Source organism: Drosophila grimshawi, unplaced genomic scaffold (genome assembly GCF_018153295.1).
Source record: "Drosophila grimshawi isolate 15287-2541.00 unplaced genomic scaffold, ASM1815329v1 contig_311, whole genome shotgun sequence".
Taxonomy (NCBI): domain Eukaryota; kingdom Metazoa; phylum Arthropoda; class Insecta; order Diptera; family Drosophilidae; genus Drosophila; species Drosophila grimshawi.
The window spans coordinates 21,492,975-21,517,588 of NW_025063098.1; the positions used below are offsets into that span (position 1 = coordinate 21,492,975).

Below are 24,614 nucleotides of genomic sequence, written 5' to 3' on the forward strand. Positions count from 1 at the left end.
TGCCACCCGCTGCCAATTGTCAGTTCTCGGTTATGGGTTTTGCACATGCCACCACAACAACAAGAAACACAGGAAACACGTACACCGCGATCGACGTCATGAACGCATATTATCTCATTTTGATAGGCAAATGAGGCTTGAAAGCCAAGCTGAACTGGACTCGACTCCAGCTAAGCTAGGCTCAGGGCTCTTGCCCTTAGCCAGCTGACGTATGACGGCTTAAGGCACCAATCTGTTGATCATCGCAACAGCGACGACGTTGTCCAAAGCGAACGGACGTTGTCAGCTCATAAAATGAGCGGTATTCATTTGGATCTGTTCAACCATTGATAATCGTTGGCATAATCATCATCATAATGGACGGGATGCCTCCTCTAACGATTCAGCGATTTTCATTGTATTTACAAAGGAGGTGGCAGCTTCTGCTGTTGCACACGTTTACTTACTTATTTTGTTTTCGCATTGCTTCTTTTTTGTATAATCCAAACAACAGCTGTAGAACTGCTGTTGCCATTGTTATTGTTGAGGTAGGCCTAAGAGGGAGTCGCCATTAGCAATATTTGCTTGAGTCATGCCCACACTCAATATACTCTTGAGAAACCCTCGCAGTTGTATGACATCTGCTCTGCGTTCAATGACACCACTCCCCCTGCCCCGCTAATGCCTTGTGCATTGAGCAAGTAATCACGTTTAAGTGACCTCAGTCACAGAATCAATCAGCGGCGGCAGCAACAACAACAACTACTACAACAACAATAATAACAAAGTAAACCACACGCCCATCCACGAACAATAGTCTGACGGACAGTGGCCATTTAGCGGACACACCCAGTAAACAATTTTATTTTAAGTCAATAAGCAAATAAGTACAAATATATTTTGTTTTCTCGCATTCGCTTTTGTTTGCATTTGTATTTGTATTTGTATTTGTATTTGTATTTATATTTATATTTGTAGAGTCGCAAAGTCTAAAAATTGCTTATGGCCAGCCATTAAATAGAACAAAGGCCGGGAGACTTATTTCCGCTCGTTGGCTTGTGCTAATTAAATGCCCAACTAAAATCAAGAAACTGTCAAACTGCGCACACATATGTCGCCAACTTGGAGGGCAAGCAAAATGTGGGGACCTCCCATGAACTTTCGACGCGTCTCCCACACACACACACACACACATAAACTCATATATGCATATATGTACCACAGAGCAGTCAGTTGCCAAATTTACCGTTAGCGTTGCACAATTGATATATTGCCAAAAAGGCAGAAGAAAACTGCAGCCCAGTGTGGGTCTGCTCTGCTCTACTCTGCTGTGCTGTGTTGTGCTGTGGCCTTTACTGGCCCAGCCTGGCCTGGCCTGGCGGCCTGCCAATCGCCACAAGACGATCAATTGGCGAACGCTTTCCAGCTGACTCCGGCCAGACCCAGACCCCCATAAAATGTGGCCAACTGTCGCTGTCTTCGGCCTGACTGACTCGTTTGCGTCGCTGATTTACGAGCTCGCCACGGGTCGTTGTGTTTGTTGTGTAACGCATGCGATTCAGAATTTTTAAATGCCAAACGCTGACCAGCAGCAACAGCAGCAGCCAAGATACAACCAAATCTTTGAGCCTGCCAACAGGCCCGTCGCATTTACTGTTGCTGTTGTTGCTCTTTTTGTTGTTGTTGTTGTCGACAAGTCGCGACGGTGGCGACGACATTTTAATCAACAAACTCAATCGAACGCACGCATGCGCAATAAAAACAAAATAAAAATAATATCAAACCTATAAAATCCACAAGAAAAAATATACATAACACACACACACATATACATATATCCATACAAAAATTGATACAAACATTCCCGGCCTGCAGGGTTCTCTTTTGGCATTCGATTGGGAGCTGGCGACTACAACGACTGACGGACAGACGCCAAATAAAAAGTTCACTTGATCTTCAGACGCTTTGCCCCTATGCGAATATTTAATGCGATTCATTGCGATACCTTTTTGCCTATTTGCATATCCACGTGGGCTGAAGAATTGCAATGAACTGCTGTATGTAGATATATCAACTATTTCTATGCATGGGTTACACACACTTGAGCACATGTGTGTATGTGTATTCAGAACCCTTGCTACCGAGCTTATATATGTATGTGGTTTTCAAAATGACAATTTTCCGTATGACAACGGAAACCAATAAGAAACTAAATTCAAATCGTAAAATGTTCAGGGATTTGTCCTCAACCGGAATTTAAATTTGATTGATTTGTCATAGCACAATGTTATGAAATTACACACTTTGTAGTATATTTGATGCGAGGGTGACTCGTATTCATTTAATAGCTGACACACTCGTATTTCACTTCTGGTTTGTAAGAACCATATCCGAGAAGAAATAAATCCATTGGCAGACAGTTGTTGGGTGCGGCAATGAGTGTACTGCAAAATAAATACATATTGTGTACAATTGGGGGCATCGATAAACATTGAGGAGTGTGAGCAATATTATCAAATATGCAAAGAATTGCTTGCCATTTTTATGACAGTCAGAAATTAATTAAATCATTTGCAAACACACACAGACTGCATACAGGCTGTCACAAATTGGAAAAATATAAGTCCATACACATGAGCCGAGTATGTTTCGTAAATTTATGACAATTTAAATGGCACACATTCGGTGAACAATTTGAGGCGATTAGCGCAGAAATTTTCGCGGATTTGGCTTAAAGTCGATGGCTGCCACATGGGGGCAGCCGCAACTTGGCACATTTTTTGCGCAATTGACGCAATTTTTCATTTGCTGTAAAAGTCATTATAGAAATGTGTCTTTTGGGCGCGCCATTTGTATGAAGTGTTGCCAGCAAAATATGAGCAACATGTTGAGGCAACAATAATTGCAGTTGAGTGTATATGTGTGTGTGTGTGTATGTGCATTGACAACTTTATTTCGCTCGCTGGAGAATAATTGCTAAAATTAAATACAAAAGCCCCCTCTTACACTCTACCTCTCTTTACCCTTTCAGAGCAACAACAACAACAAAAAATCGGAGTCAACGCGGCGCGGCAAAATAGCAGCGGCCAGAAATTTAGTAAAATTCAGTGCAATACAAATCAAAACACCATGACAAGCGATGTGAAAAGTGCAATTAGCAGTGGCAGTCACAGCAGCAGCAACAACAGTCAGCAGCAACAACATCAAACGCTTATCAACGGCAACACAACGCCGCCGGCAACGGCAGCAGCCATCACGTCAGTCTGCAGTGCGACTATCGCAACTGACACGACGCGCTACAAATCGGGATTAAGTGATGTAGCGGCCGACGAGGACGTTGATGATGCAGCCGTGGCAACATCAACAGCAATGGCAATGGCAACGGCAACGGCAACTTCATCTGCCACTTCTGCGCCAGCTGCAAGCGTTTTTAGCACCGGTTGTGCAACTATGCCGCGCACTCGCCAATACGGAAGCAATGTTGCAGGAGGAGCAGCCATGACAGCTGATAAGAAATTCTTAAGCCGTGTACCCTCCGCCAACACTTCAGCAACACCAGCATCAGTTTCAGCTGCACCACAGCAACATCATAAGCTGCAATTTGCGGATAAGGCCGAACTCAAATTGGCCACACTAGACAATCTGGACCTGGCGCACAGTCTCGACCTGATAGACGACGATGGTGAGGATCCGTACGGTGCACTCCAGGACTATTTGGAGCGTGTTAAGGTGAGTACTAAAAGTCGTTGTATAGCCCTTTCAATTAGCTGTGACCCAAAAAGATTGTTGTGTTCCCATGCCATGCTGGCCATGCAGCCGGCAACTGTTGCTGTTACACTTGTTTCTCGCTGCCAATATTCAATTTCATAAATTTTCATATAATGATAAGCGACAGTTGCTGTCGCCACAAACTTTTCACTTTGCCACGGCCTCAGCTAGTCCCCTTCCTGGCTATTACATGCGCTTGTCTCCCCTTGCTATACGCACACACAGTCTCTCTCTCTCTCTCTCTCTCTCTCTCTCTCTCTCTCTCTCTCTCTCTCTCTCGGTGGACTGTCAACACTGCGTGATTTTGCAAATGATTATTTTGCGTGACAGAAAAATGTGTTAAAGCAAATACAAACACTTGGGGCTCAGCGGCGTATTCGTAATGTGTAACGCATACGACGCGTTGCACGCTTAGCCTTTTTTGTTTTTCTTCGCGTTGCTATTTGCTGTCTCAGTTGCTGTTGCTGCCGTTGTTGTTGTCGTTGTCGTTGTCGTTGTCGTTAGCGCTGTCAGCGTCGTGTACATAAAATTTTATGTTTTTGTACCGGAAAGCGCAATATTACTCACACACACACACACACATTCACACTCAAAAGGCACATCGTCACCGTCAGCGTCAACGTCAACGGCCGACCGCAGCTTTAGGTTGTTTTTTTAATAACTGTTTCGCATGAAATTTGTCCGCAGCCCAAGTTGCTGCTCTGCCCATAGCGGAAGTAGCGCACGCACGGGTTCTTCATTAGCATTGCGTTTATGGTTCTACGCAACTTGACGCGTTCTTTGGGGCCCGAAGACTGCAGAAAACGCACGCAAGTCGCGCGCGCGCTTTTTAAAGATACTCGCTTTAGTTAACGGTTCAAATAGTTAACCCACAAAAGCGGACGCAGTTGTCATTCATTTCTTATTGAACTGGAAAGTCTGCTTATCTTTTCCTATCCATTTCAAATTGAATATTGCTCTATCCTATTGTTGCAAATCACAGTTTTATGATTTACTTTGACTTTTATGACTTTTCAATAAACAGCGAACAGTTAGTTAGAATGTTCATGTAGGTCTTCAATCAACAATCCTGTTTGCATAGTCATTTTGTGTGTCAACCCAACCACTCATATATCGATGGCTATTTGCGGGCGTTTGCGATGCGGTTTTGGCTTAACTCTGGCTGCCATTTTTGTATGGCTATTGACTGGCATTAGGTCGCCGATCTTGCACGCTATCTATGCACATTTTATAATCAGTGTCATCGCCTCAACACCCATCGCGCTGCCAGCCACGCCCTGAAAGGCGTTGCATGCGATGCTTGCTGCTGTTTTTGTTGTTGTTCTTGCAGTTGCTGCTGCTCTTGGTTTTGTTGCTGCCGTTAGTGTTGCTTAGCTGGCGTGGGCTGTCGGCTTATGGCTCGGACTCTGGCTCTGGCTCTAGCTCTGGCTCTGACTTTGGCCCTGGCCCCGCGTACTACTCAGTTATTAACGCCTTTTTTCATATTTCAGCTCAATGCGGCTAATTTTATTTTCTTCTTTTTTTTTTTTTTTGGCTAAATTGAAATTATTAGCCGGCAACTGTGGCTAATGATGACAAAATGTGTCACACTGCTGCCCACACGAGAGTGGGGGAAGTCGCTTTCTTTTGGTGGCCCCGCTGCAGCACCGTACACCGCGCGCGAGCCTTCATTTGTGCGACGCGCGTTTATTATGACAAATAGTGCAGCACTTTAGCCCCAAATTGCCGTTACTTGTAAGACTCGGGTAAGACGCTTGTTGTAGTCGTGGCCTTAGGCTTAATTTGCCTAGTTATGAAATGCGTTTTGTGGAGGCGGCGATGTTGTTGTTGTTGTTGTTGTTCGTCGACAATATTGTCGTTGTCGTCGTTGCCTGACCTATTTTAGTCGCGGCAACGAAGCGTGCAGCATATCGGGTGGGCTGCCTTTGCAACAGATGCAACATGACAAGCGCTGGCAACTCGTTTGCTTCGCGCTTCCTGCATCAATTAACGCTTGTATTGCATTTTGGCTATGCGCACACACACCAACACACACACTCTCGCAAGCACGCACGTACATAATCCATAATTTAACAACGGGCAAACACCAATAATAATTGGCGCTCGTTAACGGGCCGACGAGTTCATCAGCTCAATCATGCCTTCAACGTCTAACGTTTTTAGCCATTCAAAACCAAATCCGATAAGCTATCGACAACAACAACAACAATAACAAGGCTTGCGTGTGTTCTCAAACGATTTTAATTATAGATATTGACAATGCGGCAATCTGAAATTGAGACGTAAAACTCAAAAAACCAAATGCTGAGGCGGTGGCGGTGGCTGCAACTGCTCCCATAGGAATTGTCTCAGTTTGAGACGGACTGACGGACGGACGATCGGGCGGTTCAGTGAACCCACGAAAATATCAGCCAATTATGCGAATGCTGTTAATGAATGTGGGCGAAACGCTTTTTGCCTTCAACTTATCTGAGAGTCTATAACTTTATGCAACGGCTTGAGCTCAAGCTGGAGCTGGGTAATTTGCGCCTGTAACTGCGTCTGCGCAGCTGCCTAGAGAAAGTTGTCTTTGCCCAATTTGCAAATGACGTTTTTTTGTCAACGTCAACAGCAATGGAAACAGCAAACGGCAAACAGCAAATGGCAAATGGCAATAAAAGGCAGTGCCAGCGCGCACGTTACTATTTTTGTCAACCAGGAGTTGCCGCCGTGTCCCAATGCAGACAATAAACCAGAAATCGCAGCCATGCACCAAATGAATCCAAATAAACAAACAAAACAAAAACGAAAAAAACAAATCAACAGTGTACAGCCAACAATCAGCAGCAACATGTTGCTGTGCTGTCATTGCCACAAATCAAATGAAAGTGAAGCGACTCTCCAGCTGTCCGACTGTCCGACAGTTCAACTGTTTTACTGTGCTTCTACAATTTCACCAAGCAGCTATCATAATTGCAGACAGCAATTAAGCTGCTGTCAAATATTGCCAGCTACTCATGCTGCTCGTGTTACAGTTGCAGTTACCAGTTACCAGTTGCATGTTGCTGCCGTGCGCCCAGTTGAATCACCCGCGCCCCGAACGGAGATTGAGCCCCAGACTCAGTCGCAGTCTCAGACTCAGCCTCAGCCTGTGCCTGGCATGTTGTCAACAGCATTCGGCTCATTGCCGCACTGTTGACAATGCGTTGAGATTTTCCGACAAGCAAATCAGCTGCAACAAAACCCAAAACTATTGCCACAAAAATTGCGCCAATTTGCTGAGACTGGACTCAATGGTTGCTGCTGCCACACAGTTTGTGCTCTTGCTGGGCATGGACTTTCTTTTTGCACTGGCATACGGTTTGGGCCGTATGTTTTTTTTGTGACTGACTCGGCAAATGTCAAGTCCAAGTGACACAAAGTAGTTGCTGTTGTTGTTTTTGCAGTTGTGATATCCGTTTGAAAGTCTGTCAGCCTTAAAAGCGCAAACTCAAAGCCAATGAAATTTAATTTGTACAATCTTCACTTTTGACACATTTGGTTCAATACTCAAACACAAACGAGTAAAAAAGTTATGAAAAAAAGAAAGATGCGGATGGCCATAAGTTTCTGCAATATTTGGACACTTGAGTATGGTGAGTTTTTCACTTTTATTTTATTTAAGGTTGTGAAACGGATGTAGGTGTCGATTGTGTAAGGGTAAACAACTGTTCATACTATAGTATAAGACTCTGCGTCAGACCAAAATCATGATTATATGGCGTTAAGAGTTCCTAAACACATTCGTTAAGATAACATCTTTTTTGTGTAATCTTATTTTATACTATTCAGTTTGGTTTATTCAATAAGCATGTTCTGTATAATTCATTTTGAATGTATCTTCTGACCAATCGAAAACCCATTAAATAATCCTGTAATTTAAGTTATTTCTAAAAAAAACATATTTAGATATCAGTTTAATATTGATTACAATTTGTATCGATGTGATAGATAGCATTTCTAAAATTATTATTGAGCTCGTATTAGATAACCCACCTCACTTAATAACATTAATCCCCCAAAATTCTTACCCAACTCAAGGCAAACCTCATACAAGCATGACTGTATGTACGATCAACATATATGCAGAGCTGCACGTGTGATTGCTCTCTTGACCACTTTGGTGGATCACTCGAAGTGTCATTGCCCAGTTGAGTACCCACAGCATCAACTGCTGCATTCATTTTTCTAGCCAAGCAACGAGTTGGGTTCAGTTGTGTGGTGGTTGCCCCCAGACTGAAGTGCCATTGAAATTACGATGATCTTCATATGTTTTTGGACTGATCACAAACGTCAAGCTACCAAAACCCGAAACGCAGACGTTGATGCGCATCTGTTTAAAATGGGTATAGGTGTGTGCGTGAGTCTGTTTGCTGTGAGTATTATTTAACCAATTTGTTGTTGGCTGCTATGACCTTCAATGGTCATTTGTACAAAACAAAGAGTTGGCCTGGCCTGAACTAAGCTGACTGAGTGCCTCGCCTGGCCTGGCCTGGTCTGGTCTGGTCTGGTCTGACCAGCAGACTTTGCGTCTCTCCAAATATTTTGACGTTGTTGTCGATTTGGATGCCGACTGCCAGTCAGGCAACCAACTGGTCAATGTCAATGTCAGAAATTTGTTGAAGTGGAAAAATTCAGTTGCTGTTGTAACGGAGGCTTAAAAATTGTTTTGTATTTTTCTGTATTTGTTTTTTTTTTTTGTTTTTTTTTTGGTTTTCCTCTAGCTGCCAGCTTGATATTTTTAGGTTCAATGCTTGCTAATAAGCTAAAGCCACAGCCGCTTGATTGATGTGCGTTTTGGGGATTACATTGCAACGGCAGCCATGGCAGCAGCCTGACCTTAGTAGTCACAGCTCTGCTTCTGCTTTTGCTATTGCTGTCATTGCTGTAGCTTTTGTTGTAGCTGTTGCTGTTGATGTTGCTGTGTGTTGTTCTATCTAGCTGCATATCTGAGAAGCGGACATATCGCTGCCTTGGCATCGGCAACAGCAACTGCGTGCCACGCCCGCGTCGCCATGCTGCAGCTGTGTGGAGTCTGCGTCTGCGACGAAGTCTAAAGTTGAATTGCTGGCACAATGCTGATTGCATTTAGCGATAAATTAGCCAATGAATACAATTAAAAAAAAGAAGAAAACCAGCAACAAAAAGAAACAACGATGCCTATGAGGCTGCCAGAAGGGCAGAGACCTTCACAGCACAATTCTAGAAAGGCCCCAAGGGCAGTCATGTAACCTTCGATTATTTCGATTTACTCAAAATCAATTGCATGCTTTATTTTATTATCTTTTTGTTTTTTGGTTTATTTTTATACATTTTTACTGACCCTTCGTGCACCACAAAATAAAAACAAAATACGTAGTGAGAAACAACACTCGAGTGCCTTGAGGGAACTGGCCGAAATATGCGCTTACAAAACGATCGCCATCGCAGCATTTACATGTCCAATTGGCCATAATCAATGTCAATGTCAGTATCATGGCCGGCACTAGCAGCGTTTTGCACCCGCGTTAATTGTGTCTCGCGGGCATCGTGCACAGATCGGTGCCAGCGATGCTGGTAGCCCCCAGCTGGCCAGGATGTTTTCACCTGCTGTTGTTGCTGCTTGGACTGCTGATGGCGCATGCCCGGATTGACAATGGAGCGCAGGCGCTGTAAATTTGCTGACATTGATCTTGTCGGCTGCAATCTATTAGCAGACTGTGGCAGTTGCAGTTGTAGTAAACGTTGCAAGCTAGCGCCCTCAGTTGCATCGTCGGCTGACATTGATGGCTTGACTGATTGATCGTTACCATTAATTTCATGCGTTGACATTCTTTGCAGCCAGTTGTCGCTGTTGTCGCCTTTGTCGCTGTTGTCGTTGCTCTTGTCTCTGCCTGTAGATTGTAGTTTTCTCTGTAGTTTTCCCCACTTGCTAGCCGACAGCACATTTCGCTTGCCGCGATTCGGAAAGAATGGATCGTCAATGTTGTACAGATCGCGCAGATGCAGTTTTTTGCCGCGATGCGGAAAGAAGGGATCGTCCAGTTTGAAAATCTCGCGATGCTTTTTGCCGCGATTCGGATAAAAAAGATCGTCATACTTGAACAGATCTTTGACTTTATCGCGCTTGCCGCGATTCGGTACAAATGCCTCGTGGCGTTGCAAGAGCTCTTCCAGATCGGGTGAAGTGTACTTACGGCCTCGGGGTGGTATAAACGGATCATCCCTTACTTTTAAATCATCTAGTTAAGGGAGAGAGCGAGAGAGAGAGAGAGAGAACAAAAGGAGAGATAAGAAGAATAACCAATTTAATGCGTGCATCGAGTTCGAGGCAAGTTACAAATATGCCATGCCACATGCATTTTAAATTAAACGAAGCACACTCAAATAAACTAGAGGCTGTAGCACTTTGCAAATTCAACACCCTGCTACTCGATTCGCCCCGGGAATTATGATTTATTCATGCTCACCGCCCAATTGGTAGCTATCCTTTTGATCCTGCTTCTCGCGCCGCACCAGCACATATTGTGGCTCGTCCACAATCAGCGGCGGCTCCAAGTGCCCTGAGAAGTTGAACGTCTTCCAAATGAACATGCCTGGGTGATAAAATTCAGCGGCACTTGCGCTCAAATTATCATTCGGATGCTGATGGGGATAGAGCTGCACCATGGCCCAATGCAGGAACTTCGCCAGATCCTGCTCGCCCGTTAGCAGCATGAAAACTTCATTGTTCGAGTTCTTCACGTTTGTATCTTCATTTGAGTCGCTGGTATCCATGTCGCTGGTAGCATCATTATTGCTAGAATCCAACTGATCCTGCATATCGTACAGCTGATGTCGCAAACGGGCGACAGCTTCTCTATTTCTGTCGTAAAATGGAAATGGAATCGTTTGTAGTGCTGTTTGACATTCTATAACATCAGTTTTGAGATGCCAGAGTGAAGATTAATGATGTATCGTTTGTTGTGCGACGTCAGTTTAAGGATCGTCATTGTGCATCATCTTTAAAAACATTTGTCTTTTGATGGTGCGTGGGCTGCTCAGGTTTCAATTACACGTGCACGGCTGTCGCAACGTTTCTCTTTTCTCCACGCAGTGCCTGCCCCAAAATTGATGAACATGTCTGTGTACGTGGGCTGTCTTCAACAATGCCAGCCACTCAAGCAGCTGACCCAGAAAAGCCACCAAAGACCTCCCAGCCCCAAGATGCTATGCAGAATTAGCTGTTGGCTCTGCGTTAATCTTGCTGTCATGTAGGCTCATCCAATCAATAGACGATTTTAGGCAATTCCATTTTTATAAATTACTGTGTAAAATTACAAATTAAAGGCACAAAACAACTGAAAAATATGCGGGCTTAAGGCCAATTAATCGACGCATTTAACAAATCAACAAAGGCACGAAACGAAGAAAACAGAAGAAATGATTAATTGTAATTTAATAGCAGCTCCCAATACCAATCATATTTCAACGCAATACTCTTTAAAAAGCGTAATAGGCGGGTAAGCTAAACTACTTGAATCTGTTAAATTATTTTTGAATACGGGATAAAATACATAAATTATGATATAATATTTTAAAGATATTATTAATGTTACAAGATTAAGAGTTTCTTATGATATTGATAATATAATACAAACTTCCAATATACTCTTTTTACTTTGTCTGGTACACAGTATAATTAGTATGCAAATATTTGAATATCTAAAACCATTAAACTGGTAGCATATCAAATTAAACAGCTACCCAAGTATTGAGTAAATGCGTACATAAATTAAATATAATTATTACTAGCCACAATGAAAATTTACTGTCTGGCAAACAAAAAACCATTCTCACCTCTATACGGATGGCGAGAGGAGGGCTCCCTTTCAACTTTTAAGCTGAATGAAAAGTGAAGCTCAATGCGCATTGCAATTTGTTTCTTTTTTTTCGCTGTTTTGTTTTGGACCAATGAATTTGCTGACAGTTGTTATTTTGCGAAAATGTATAAAATAAATCAACATATGTATGCGATGCGGTGTTGCAGAAAACAAAACTGCAATCGTCGAACTGATTTTTTCACGCCCATTAATTGGTTTTGCGTGTTTTTGGTCGACAGCCAAATTGTCGACGATTTGTTGCTCATATTGTTAACTTTTCACATTGCGATTAAAGCATGGCGCCCGAGCGCTATACTCAAAAGGTTTTACCCCCAAACTGAACTGAACTTAACTTTAGACTTAACGCGCTTGATAAATTGCTGACCGGCTTTAATTGGCTTACATGCGATTTGAGTTGAGGAGAGAAAGTTTATTTATTTTTTTTTAGGGCACTTTCTGGTGCTACCTTGAACCCGTTACCATGTAGATTTAACCCGACTGATTACCACCCAGAGGCAGACACATCCTTAGCTTAGCTCACCTGACCGCCAGCATGGCGCGATTGTATTCCCGTGGACAAATACCATTCGTGGCCGGGCAGCGACTTGTCCAGTATTTGTGTGGCGGGGGCGTGGCATATTTGACTCCAAGTTGTTGGCCATTTCGCGGCACAATTTCCTGCGGTGCTGATTGCTGTCGTGCCTCTAAATCATAAGCCTCGCTCAGTGCTTTTCGATTAAAATCCGCTGGTCGCAGTTGCTGCTGCATTTCGACTTCGACGTCAGCGTCGTCGTCATTGTTGTTATTGTTGTTGTTGGTGTTGCTCTTGTAGGGCAAATTGTATTTACCCTCGACTGAAGCGGACTCCTTACTGTGCGCCATATCGCGCGGTGCATCGTTGCCATTGCCGCTGCTGTCAAACAGGACGCGTGCATCCTTTTTCCACAGCGGCCGCTCGTGGTTCAGCTTTTGTCTCAAGGCCACCGCCTCCGTAGCAGCGATAAGCGATGGTGGCAAAGATACGACCACATTGCCTGGGCCGTTGTTGGCGAAACCGCCGCTACAATAAATCGCCAGGCAGACACAGATCCAAACGAGCGTGAGCCTCATGCTGTCTGTGGACTCTGCTACAGTCTGGCTCTGGCTCTGGCTCTGGCTCTGTCTCTTCGAAGTCTGCCCCTGGGCTGCCTCGATCGGAAAAGGCTGTTCCAATTTTTGCTCGTCGGGCACTTTGAAGCTGTGCGACCGCTGTGTTCTGCTCTTAGAAACTGAAAGTGCCTGCACAGCAACTTCACTTTTTATAGCCAAGATGCTGTCCAGTCTGCACGTTGAGTTTTGGGAATACGCTCCGGACCTTTGGTACTGCATGTGGGCAACCAACCAAGTGTGTGTGTGTATTTGTTGCGATTGTTTGGCCAGCGCAGTCTACCATGAAATTAATAAAAAGAAAATGTTATTGTACTTTGACGCGTTTTGGCGAACTGGGAAATATGAATACAGTCTCAAGAGATCGCCCCAATGGCGAGTGCTGGAATATCAACTAATACACATTTATATGCCCTAACTTAACTGCCAACTATTTTGTAAGCAGCCAGATCAAGTTTAGACAGAGTATACTGATGCCACATATTGGAGTCGGTAGTTAAGTTAACCGTTACTTTAATGTTTGCCCATCACTGATTGCTCTGTTCTATTTCTATGGACCATCATGGGAAAGTCTGTTAAGGTGTAGTTGGCTTTTTTCTCCAACACAGCCTGGCTGCTGTACAAATTAGCTGACAACTTCTCACACGCGCAGGACAAATGAGGCAGCGTCTGTGCCAAAACATTCCCAGCGATAAAAATCATTGGCCAAGAGCAAGCGCTAGGACGCGCTACGTTCCAAGTTCCAGGTCGGCGCTTTCGTTTCATGGCGCAACCAATAGATCAGGTCTACCTTTGAGAATTTAGTACTTGCTAATGCCCGATCGCATTTGTCTGCTGCAAGGGCCAACCACAGCAACAAAAGCAAGAGCAGCAGCAGCAGCAGCAGCAACAACAACAACAACAACAATAAGAGAAACACAAACACAATTGTTGAGTAATGAGCTCGGCACGTTATTAATGTCACTGTGCCTTGGTACTGGGGGCAGATCTCGTTCCCGTTCCCGTTTTCGTTCTTGTTTCGAGTTCTCGTGCACTCGCAGCAGATTCTTTTGTATCTTAGGGCCACGATTTTTAATTAAGTAATTCGCTGACTTTGTTAGCCCTGTGGGTCCTCTGTCTGATCTTCTTTAGAAACTCTGCACTCTGCTTTTGTTGTAGCTTTTTTGTTTAATCTGGCTAACAAATTGCTTCATTTTAATTTATTTGCGTTTGTTGTTGCTGCTGTTGCTGTTGCTGCACGTCTTAGTTGTTCTTCTTGTGTCATTGATGTTGTTGTCTGCAGTTCGTGGCTGCAGTTTTCTTTTGCTTTGGAAAACCTTTTTGTATGCCTTTTGCGGTCGTGTTCTAATTTATTTGTATTTGATTGTGCCCATGTCTGTGTCGCTATGTAAGTAATGTCTGATCGTGTCTCTGCCTAACTGTCTGTCTGTCTGTCTGTATGTCTCTCTCCCGGTTGCGTTTGCGTCTTTTATGTTGGGCAAATTAAGCAAACATACATCATAGGCCGATCCATTAGAATCTGGCGCTTGGAGCACCGCAGAGAGCGATTAATAGACCTCTGCTTCTACCGACTGTCGACTATTTTACCTTGATATATGATCGCAATTAGAGCTCCTATCAAAACCAATCGCGGGCAACGCTCTGAATTTATGTGCAACTGCTAACTAACAACTGGTATTCTAATTGCAGCTGGAAATCAATGAGGTCTTCGAGCTACGCAAGGCGCAGCGTTTACAGCAGCAACTGCAGGAGCAATTCGAATCGGTACGCCAAGCAGCCGCGGCAGCCAAACAGCTTGATGAATTGTCGCGTTCTACGGAATCTGATAGCGGCTTTGACAGCAGCAGCACCACAGCAACAACAGCGGCCACAACAGCAGCAGCAACAACTGCGCAAGGCAACAGCAGCAAAACAGTGACAACTAAACTAAGAGCTTTGCCTCCAGCACCGCCAAGTCCAGAATCAGGCATCGTCTCCGGCACGAGTCGACGCCCTTCGACAATGACATTGCCAGCCGCTGGACAGCCGGATGATGTGCACATTTGGGCAAACAAATTTCTACGTGATTTGGACAATCTGATGGGTGGCGATAAGCTGCCACCGCATATAGCAGCCATTGTCGACTCCGATTCGGCGTCGACCAGCAGCTCGCCCACGTCCAGAACAGCGCCCATGCTGCTCTCGGCGGCAGCCAGCGCAGCACTGCAGAGTCGCTTTGGCAAGGGCCCAAGCTCAGTTGTAAGCGAAGAACAGCAGCAGAACGGTCAAAACGGACTCGTCTTGAAACCGGAGAAGCATGTAAGTTAAATGCAATCATAAATTCCCACACTATGATTTCATAATATATAAAATCGCTTGGATTCTCTTGTAATCTCTGGCACGATTTCAACATGCACATTTTATATAGGTTAGATAAAAAGCGCTTAAAACAAAGGCATTTAATCTAAAGCCAAACAATGTTGTCCACACATAATGCAAAGCCCCACGCCCTCTTTCTCAAAAGAAAAAAAGCAAGAAAACCAACACGAGCATATTCCCAAAAAAAAAACAGGAATGTTCTTCTCTGAAGAACTGCCGCCATATGTGCCATATGCTGTGCTTGGAGGCAGTGCCGGATGCGCAAGTGAAGCGCGTGAAATTTATGAGCAGCATTGATGCTGCTAGAAACTGACACAGTGGAGGGGCAGGCAGCAGAGGGCGGTGATAGACAGTCATTTCCAGAGTGCCACTTGAATGAGTTAAACTTTGAACTGTTGAATAGATAGAGAATTGATGGTTTATAAAACAGCGGCGAGTTTTACGACGACGACCAGTTGCATTTTGGGTTGAAATGTGAAAAGTAAAAGAATCGTTGACTGGCGGCGCTATAAAATGTGTAATAAAATGGTCTAATTAGAGAGCTCCTTAAGAGTCGAGTATTAAAAGTCAATTGATGGATGATTGTTCCAAAAGAGAACAATTTACAAACTCCTCAACTATGTATTGTTTTTATTGTATAGCCCAAAGCTAAGCTGATGAAACTGCAGCTATTACAACTCTTTTAGACTCAGACACAACTCAACTGCGGTCATAGCTTCAATTCACACACACACACAGCCAAACTCGATGACCTACTTAATCCAGACTAAACCATAAACCAAAGCCCAGAAACCTAAGCAACTTGTTAGCTGTCTCTGACTTATCATATCAAATAGATCTAATTAAAACATTTATAAGCCAAAGCAGCTCATAAACGGCACTGAGTTTGTGGTCTCCTGTTGTTGTTTAGTTATTTTGTTGTCTGTCGTCTGTTGGTTGTTGTTTGATGCATATGTTTAGCATACATTTCGCTCAGAGCTGGTTGTGATTATCTGTAGAAAAACCTCAACAAAAAAAAAAACACCAGCAAAGCAAATATTAATTTTCAAAACGCGTGCCAGTGGAAAAATACAACACCAAAATACCACTAAAACCAACAAAAAAAATAAAGCAACCAAATTAACAAGATAAGGCTCGACTAGAAGTTACTCTGCACCAAAGTTTGTGTAAAAAGCAAAGTCGAAGTTTTGATTAGTGTGGAAATTATTTTGATCTTTAGTGTCTGAGATCTTTGGATACATAGACAGAGACAGACATATATATTATACTGTTTTTTACAAGTTGATTCTACCCTTTCTGGGAACTGAAAAATCAAATCAAAATATAACTGAAATAGAGCTAACACGACTCATGGCTGGAGTAATTATTGTTGTATGCCGCCAAGTTTTTAACATAAGTTAAGCAATTAACTCTTACATTAACACTAGGACTACATACATATACATTAATATACGCTCTGCGCTATCCAAGCATATTTTCTGTGCTAATGATATGCATGCCTGCTCACCATCTCTACTCTGCACACATTATCTCCGGCGCTGTCTCTGTCTGTCACTTAGCGTGTCTTTAATTTTAAGCTGCAACAGGAAACTCATGTCGACTGTTAAATATTCCATGGCAGGCTTGTGAAATATTTGGCGCAGTTTCGGGCATGATTGCACGCTAAAAGCTAAAAGTGCTACCAGGCTGCTGGAGCAGCAGCAGCAGCTGTGTGAAATTGATTTCCTTTAGGAACTGCAGCAGGCAATGTGGGCGACTGTTTGACATTTTGCTGCTTTTGCTGCTGCTGCTGTTGGCCCCAAAACGTGGGCCGCCGAGCTGTCATATTTCGCAGCAATCGTTCAAGTAAAAGTGCCAATTAAAAGCGCTTAGCAGAAAACATGCAGGGCACTAATTAACGCAGAGAATGTGGTACACGCTCCAGGCACCACAGTGAGCCACTGAGTCTGTTAGTTAGTCAATCAGTCAGTCAGAGAGCTGGCATTGATTTATATGCAGTCGATGGCTGTATAAATCAAAAACAGCAAGCGGCAACCTTATCGAGGACACAAGTGCGTGCCTTGTTTGCCAATAAGAGCCCGAAAATGGCTAAAAAACCGACAAACTGTCAACGAAAGTAAAGCAAAAACAGATGTTGCTCTTTTTTTTCTTTTTTTTTTGGTTTGTTTATTTTTGTGTCTTTCTTTCGAAAGGTGGAGTAGCGAATTGGGTCAATATGCCGCCCTGCGGCTGAGATCCAAACGAAGATCAAGACGCTGCAGAGCAGTACACTTCACTCATGCCCAGCTGTCAGCACAGTGGAACTGGAGCCGGCTGCTGTGCCAGACCAAGTGGAACCGAACGCCCCAATTTATGTTGGATGTGCGATGTTTATGAGGCGCATTCAGATTGTGCTGCGAAAGTGAATCTTCGCATGTGTGGCTTGCAATGCCAGCGCAATGCAATCCGCGCTTAATGATGACGAGCCATGCAGATATGCAGTTGAGCAGTTGAGGCACATGTTGCACATGGGGCAGGTAAACACATAGGACGCGGGCACACAAAGCTTTTCACGCATGCCCGTTCTGATGGGCAACGTGTGTGCAACTTTGTTTTTGCAACAGCAACAGCAGCAGCAGCCGCAGCAGCATCAATGGACCGCGGACATTGGACAGTTTTGACTTAAGTAGAACTTGCAAATCACTCCAAGGCAAACAAACATGACGAGCAACAGTTTGGCCAGGAAAGAAGGCAAGAGGCAAGGCGTTGGATGAAGGCAAGGCAAGGCAAGGAAAGGAAAGGCAAGCCCCCTGGCAAAGATGTGCCTTAAAACGATGGGGCTGGGCAGGCGTTTAAGTGTTTTGATTTGATAATTATTATCAGTGGGCATGCGTGACCGCAGGCAGGCAGAGGCATGTCCAATCGATTTGCGATTGTCTGGACGGCGGGCTCGTACACATAAATATGTGTATCAAGTTGGTCCAGCTGCGGGTGTGGAGTGCGGATGGGGCTGAGTTGGAGCATTGCCTGCACTGCTTTCTGGGTCATACATCAATGAATGTGGAACATTGAGGCGTTGCCCATTGCATTTGTCATTAAATATTTTAATATGGAGACATGGCAAACGCATATTGACAGCTGAGAGCTGCAGAGGGGCGTACACAAATTTTTCTCTGTCCGCATAGTTTATGATCAATTAGTGGCATTTACAGTTGCCTATTTTCAATGCATTTCCCAGATAACCCCAGAGGGCTACGACAATATTTTATTGTGTCATTTTGTGTTCATTTTATTGCATTTTTCATTAACTAACCGAAGAAAACATTTCATTTGGCCATCGGCGATGAGATCGCAGCGCGTTGTCGCGTTTGTTGTGAGAAATCTTTACCATTTTATTGCATTTAAATTGGCTTTTGGCAGCGTTTCGGATATCGAATTCTACTGCAATACATATAAAATTGATTTTCCTTGTCACTCGACCCAATCGTAAAAAGCTTCAATTTCAATCACAACAAATTTCCAAATCGAAAATAAAAAAAAACTAGAGAATAGAGACTTGCAGGGAAACATATGTAAAACAAGTTCAACTTGAATGCATAACTGAGAATTTTGTTCAGTTTTTGATAAAATCGCTAAATTAAAAGAGCAACCGGCTGGTTGACTTCATCAATAAATAGCCGTAAAATGTAAAAGTTTTATTAGTCCAATCGATTTATACAATTTATAATCTACTGAAGAACATTCGGAGCTGTGGTGACTGGAAACTGGCGCCTGCTTGGCTATACATAGTCATGTGTGGATGCCCATAAAAGATGTGGTGGTTGGCCGCCCAATTAATGCGTCGCCAGCGAGAGTTGGCGGCTCATTAACACGCAGTTTGTCCGATCGCCATTGGGTATTGGCAGCGGTATCGGTATCATCGGAGTCAGTATATCGAACCTATATTAATAATTCATCGAAGGCAGCGCACACAGACTGCATTCGGGTAGCTGCTCCATAATGCATTACAAATTCGATTGTCGCAACAGCAACTGGAGCTGCAACTGCCACTGCAAAAAGGGCAGCAAGTGTTACCTTGGCTAGCCATAGTCCCTAAGGAGATGATTGCATGCATTCTCCTCCAGTCCAGGCACTCTGTCCGCATCCTGTGTACAAATAATTACATTATAGCTCTTTCTTATATGGCCACACGTCTGAGCAGAGCAGGACAATCAAATAAGTGAATACGATTCTGGGCTCGAATATGTGTTTATAATGCTGAGCAGAATATACTAGGCACATATCAATATAATTACTAAACATAATTCGTTACTTTTTCGGAAAACATTTTTGTTCGACAATCGCTTACATATTTTGTGCAAATTTCCACCTCATTGCCTTATATAAAACACATGATTTAATCATTATTTCGAAAAGCAGCAAGAGCAGGTCGCCAACCAAATACCCAACATTTCTTTCCCATCTCCCTTAAGCCCCGGTATTCTCGTCATATTCCTGTTACAGTTTTGCCAGTCTCGTTAGCCATTTTACTGTTGTTACAGTTTCGGCCGCCAAAAGCCCCCAAGGAACTGAGAGTGCTTCCAAGCAACAACAGCAGCAACAGCAGCTAAAAAAGCAACCTGCTGTACATTTTTTTCTTTCATTTTTTGTTCATTATATGCTTTGAGCCATACACACACATGCGCACTTCAGGCATTTTTTTTTTGCCAATAAATCATTTAAATCAATTTCCGCCTGTTGCTGCTTTTTAAATGAATTTTCGCTGGTCGTCGCCAGCGCTGACAACGCAAGCAAAAAGTAAATTGTCAATCGCTTGCCAAAGGCTTGTAAATCGAATTGACATAACGAACTTAGCGAATGCACCACAGGCGCAACTCCTTAGACCAATAAACGAATAACCCGGGACAGTTACTGGCTCTATACGTAATGCTGGACACTTTAAATATTCTGCATAGTTCGTGGAAGACCGGGGTCATATCATCTACAGCTTATAAATCATAAACCACAACAATAGGACATTTTTTTATACTATAAAAAGTGGTTGTATAAAAAAAAGTTACTTTTGCGTGTCGGCCACTTGAAATGGCTTTTAGAAGATTCCACAGAAAACTTACTTGCACCATGGAGGTTTTTTTTCTCTCTTGTTTTGTTTTTCTGTTGCGATTTGCATAAAATACAAATTCTGATTGTATTCGTACTTGGCTGCAGCCACTTGACAACGCTTAAAAATGCCATTGATATTTCCTTTGGCATTGTTTTTGTGCGCAAACTGTCTTCGGGGTATTGGCAACGGCTGAAGTCGTGAAAACGCGTTGGGTCTAGACACAGATAACCAGTCAGCAGACTCCCGCTTCCAGCTCAAGCTCATTATGCATTCAAGGTCCTTCGTCTAAAGGTTGAGGTTGCGTCCCCTTGAATCTGTCAGCGGTGTGCACTGTCGACTTTTCTATATTAAACTTGACTGACTATATTTTAATACGTTGCTTCCCTTCTTGACTCACCATCACTATAAATATATATCTCTCTCTCTCTCTGTCTCTGTCTCTGCGTGTTGCAGGCAACCATTCCATTGCAATCGTTTAACCTTGATTGCGGACGCAACGAGGCAGCAGCAGCCAAGCCAAAAGTTGTTGCCTATATGCGAACGCTGTCGGCGCCGGGCGGCCATGGGGCAGCACCAAAAGCAACTGTGGCACAGGGGGCACAGAGCCAGCGCAAAAGTCTGGCGCTGTCCGCATTTAATGGCCATGCAGAGACGTCGACAGCGGCAGCGACGTCAACAACTCATAAGCTGACAAATTTCCAAAGCGCATTGAAAATCGAAGAGCTCACAGCGGCGGCGGCAGCAAAATCAACTCCGACCACCATGGATGATTTGAAATCTAGGCGACAGCGTCAATTCGGTGGCTTGGACATGGAAACCGCTACCATGTCGATGCCAAAACGGGTGGGCATTAATCATGCAGCAGTCGCGACGTCGCCAACGTTGACGAGCAGAAATGTTATAACCCCGCCGCCAGCAAAGGCAACCGCCGTTGGATCTGCAGCAAGTGGAACGCAGCTGACCTCGGTGAAAGGCGCTGCCACGCCTGGCTATCTGGTGGATGTGACCAAAAAAGGATCCACCTCAACGATATGGACATCAGAGGAGTCCATACTGCGCAGCGTTGGCGCCGTCGATGAAGATAACAAGTGAGTAGTGGCCAATAAAGTCATTACTGTTTCTCTGTTCAATATTAATTTGTCAAACTCTCCCATACGTTCTGCCCGCAGCTCCACTTCGTCCTCTTCGGCCTGTGAGGAGGCAACCGGTGTGCTGAGCTCCGGTAAGTCCGGCATTTCGCTCGACTCTTCCGGTCTGGATAACGACAATAATGAGAGCGGCATTGGGACAGCCACGCCGCCCAAGGACATGTCCTACTGGAAGAGCCACCATCTACAGCACCATCATTCGCACCATCATCATCATAGGACAGGCGGCAGTGCGCCCGACAACGAGTCCGTGAGCAGCCTGGAGGCGCTTCGCAAGATGAAATTCCAAAAGAGCGGCTCGGTAGCCTCCTCCGACGATCCCGATCTGCTCGAGGTGCTCAGCCTATGCGGCAGTGGCGGCGAGGCAGCCAATGAGTCCCAGGATGATATGCTGGACGACCAAACAGGCAAGCCGCTGCCAAACAAAACCGCTGCCGCCGAATACGACGAATGTCAGGATGAATTCGAGATGGCCCAACACTACTGCGACTGCGATTGCACCGATGGCGATGCGAGCAGTGCCAGCGGCGGTACTGCCTCCATTGCCACACCGGTTGTGCTGCGTCGCAAGTATAGCGCCGCACCGCCCATCATGGTGCCGCTACCATGTATGACACGTCGCAACCAGCGCAGCCTCTCGCTTGACCATCACCATCAACTGCTGCTGCAGCCGAGAAAACTGCTGCCGCGCCACAACCACAAGGAACGCGCCCAACTGTCGCTGGCACTGCGCCAGGAACCCTTCCAGTCGCTGCTCTCGCCCACAGCCGCGGCAGTAACGCAACTGCATCACTTTGTGGAGCTGCCATCGCCCAGCAGCGCCTCGCTGCACAGCGACACCGGCGGCATTCAGGAACTGACCACCAAGTCAAACTCAGCCCCGCTGCTGCTCAAGGAGCGTGAGCGGAGTCGTCGATGCGATGATTTTGCCGCACAACATTTGGTTAGTATTCGAGAGCCACCTGACATAAATGTAATAGATCGCATCAGCATTTGATGAAGTAAATATTTAAAAAAATATTCAAGCTGATTTTGTTTTGAATTACCGAACGCTTTAAAATACGACAGTAGGAATAAATACTAAATAACAAAATAACAAATACTAAAGCTAACCGTTTTAATTGATAAAAAATATTCCCCAGACAATATTATATAAAAATATAAATATTTTTATTTTTCCCATATGCTACTTGCATTTTGAATCCGTACTTCAATATACGTATCCCCAATCATATAAAACTATAACCATTAACTTAACTTTGGTATTAAAATAATTCATTTAATATAACACTTGTACAAACTAGTTACGAGATAAACTTACATTTCAGAAAGATATTATTCTCCTTGCGATTTAAATTAACCAAAACAGAATCAGTATAATTACATACCATTGGCAATATACTTTTCGAGCAACACTCGCATACCGCTGATCATCAGAAATTAATATGTTCTTCTTCTTTTATCCCACAGACGCTGCGCTATTCTCGTTCGCAGAGTGATCGCTATTTAGCAGGTAAGTGGCTAGCAACGAGTTTCTGTATGCACTAAATGAGTTATTTAAATGGCCTGGCTTACCAAGATCGAGGCCGAGCCGGAGCCCGAGCCCGAGACTGCAAAAAGGCTATTGCCAAGATATGAGTATGTAGAATGGTGGCATGTTGATTTGATGCGCTGGTGGTCCTGCCAGCCAATTAGCGGCCTGTTATTAAGCGTGAGTGGTTTATAATAACAGTGCAGACTGTATTTCATAATTTCTATAATTATGACTAGAATTTTTGCCTAGATGCGCGTTCATCTTGCTGCCATAATCATACGTGACGAATGAGTCGAGTTTGCCTGTAGTAAATCGCAGTCCAAACTTTCGTTTTCAATCAGTTGGCATAATTTGATTTTCGCAGCCAAACAATTGAAGGCAATCAATGGCGACAGCTTATAGGCGAGGGGGGGAGGCAGCTGTCATTTAAATTACTTTCATGTTCTTTGGACAACAGCAGCAGCATCAACAACAGCAGCAACAGCAACAACAACAACAGCAATATCAAAGCCACCAGGGGTGGGCAGCCGCAGCTCTTTTGCCAATCTCCAACACTTCCGTCAACACTTCAACACAAATGGCGAACCATGAATGACTGTCAATCTGTCAATGTGCATGCGGCTGTTGGCCAACACACAAATAACACACACGCACACACACACACACACACGCACACACAAACGTTTTGTCTGTGTTGTGTTTGGCAAGTGATGGCGTTGGTGGGTGTTTTGGGTGTTTGGCTTCTTTTATACCAAAACTGGCATTTAAATGAACTAAAATTGAATCAACAGCAAAGTGCTCTCAGTCAACTGTTCGGCCAAGTAGTCAATAGACCGAGTTGGCGCTCTTTCAATTTCGATTCATTCGCTGCTTGGACATATCAAACGTCAGCAGCATTATCAGCATCCAACGATGACGTCAGCCAGCAACACCATTGCAGAGACGCCATAAAATGCCGTTTTTTTTTTTGTTCAAATCAGATTGTCTGATTCGAGTTTATGTTTGCACTGGCCGTGACGTCATCAGAGTGACGACTACAGTGGCCACATTCAAAGGTCAGGTCAGAACAACTTGTTCTTAACGTTGCCGATGCTGTGGCCTTTAGCATCGCTTGTATTTATATTGCTAATATCGCATTATGGCCATTTGGCCATTCCGACATGACACTCAAACCATTTATTATGTACTCACTGTCAGGGTTGGAGGCCTGAGATGGGCAGGGGTTTGCTTTTGGGTTTGGGTTTGGGCACGGGGATTGGGCATGAGAATTTGAATGGAGGCTGGGCTGCCTTTTGTTGTGGTTGTCGTTGTCGTTTCATAACGGAAGCAGAAGGCATCGCAAGTAGCTGGCGCTTCAGCTGTTGTTGTTGTTGCTGTTGTTGTTGCTGCTTCTGTTGATTTTATTGTTTATTTTGTTGAAAAGATTAACACGCAGTATTTCGTGATTTATTTCTGATATTGCACAAATAAAAATTACCAGCATTTATTTTATTTTTATTTATCTTGCTCATCGTCTGAGTAAATGCTTTAAGATATATATACATAAATTCGCACAAGTACTATATGGACATACATACACACATAAATTTATGTATACGAATTACGCGGCGATTGTGAGCATGTGTCAATGTCGTGTTTGTATAAAGCGTCTTGTCATGCCCTCCATGAAGTGCAATAAATAGGAAAAATTGCTTCTGTGATTTCCTAAGATTTAAACACTAATTTGCTGTTTTAATTAA

At 44.0% G+C, this 24,614-nt stretch overlaps 2 protein-coding genes across 3 annotated transcripts in view; one reads left to right on the forward strand and one right to left on the reverse strand.

Moving 5' to 3' along the window:
* LOC6568299 (stAR-related lipid transfer protein 13) overlaps positions 1 to 24,614 on the forward strand; it is a 97,163-nt gene that overhangs the window by 57,261 nt on the left and 15,288 nt on the right. For both annotated transcript variants that reach the window (XM_032740713.1, XM_032740714.1), the window contains 5 exons: positions 3,011 to 3,708; positions 14,442 to 15,050; positions 20,647 to 21,281; positions 21,363 to 22,284; positions 22,812 to 22,854. In XM_032740713.1, the coding sequence (XP_032596604.1) occupies positions 3,011 to 3,708; positions 14,442 to 15,050; positions 20,647 to 21,281; positions 21,363 to 22,284; positions 22,812 to 22,854 (2,907 nt within the window). The remainder of the gene's footprint in view (positions 1 to 3,010; positions 3,709 to 14,441; positions 15,051 to 20,646; positions 21,282 to 21,362; positions 22,285 to 22,811; positions 22,855 to 24,614) is intronic.
* Positions 9,073 to 12,893, reverse strand: LOC6568327. Its single transcript, XM_001994848.2, has 3 exons — positions 12,148 to 12,893; positions 10,215 to 10,609; positions 9,073 to 9,986 (listed from the first exon to the last, which is right to left on the reverse strand). The coding sequence occupies exons 1-3, from the start codon at positions 12,714 to 12,716 to the stop codon at positions 9,199 to 9,201; spliced, it is 1,752 nt and encodes a 583-aa protein (XP_001994884.2). The 5' UTR covers positions 12,717 to 12,893; the 3' UTR covers positions 9,073 to 9,198.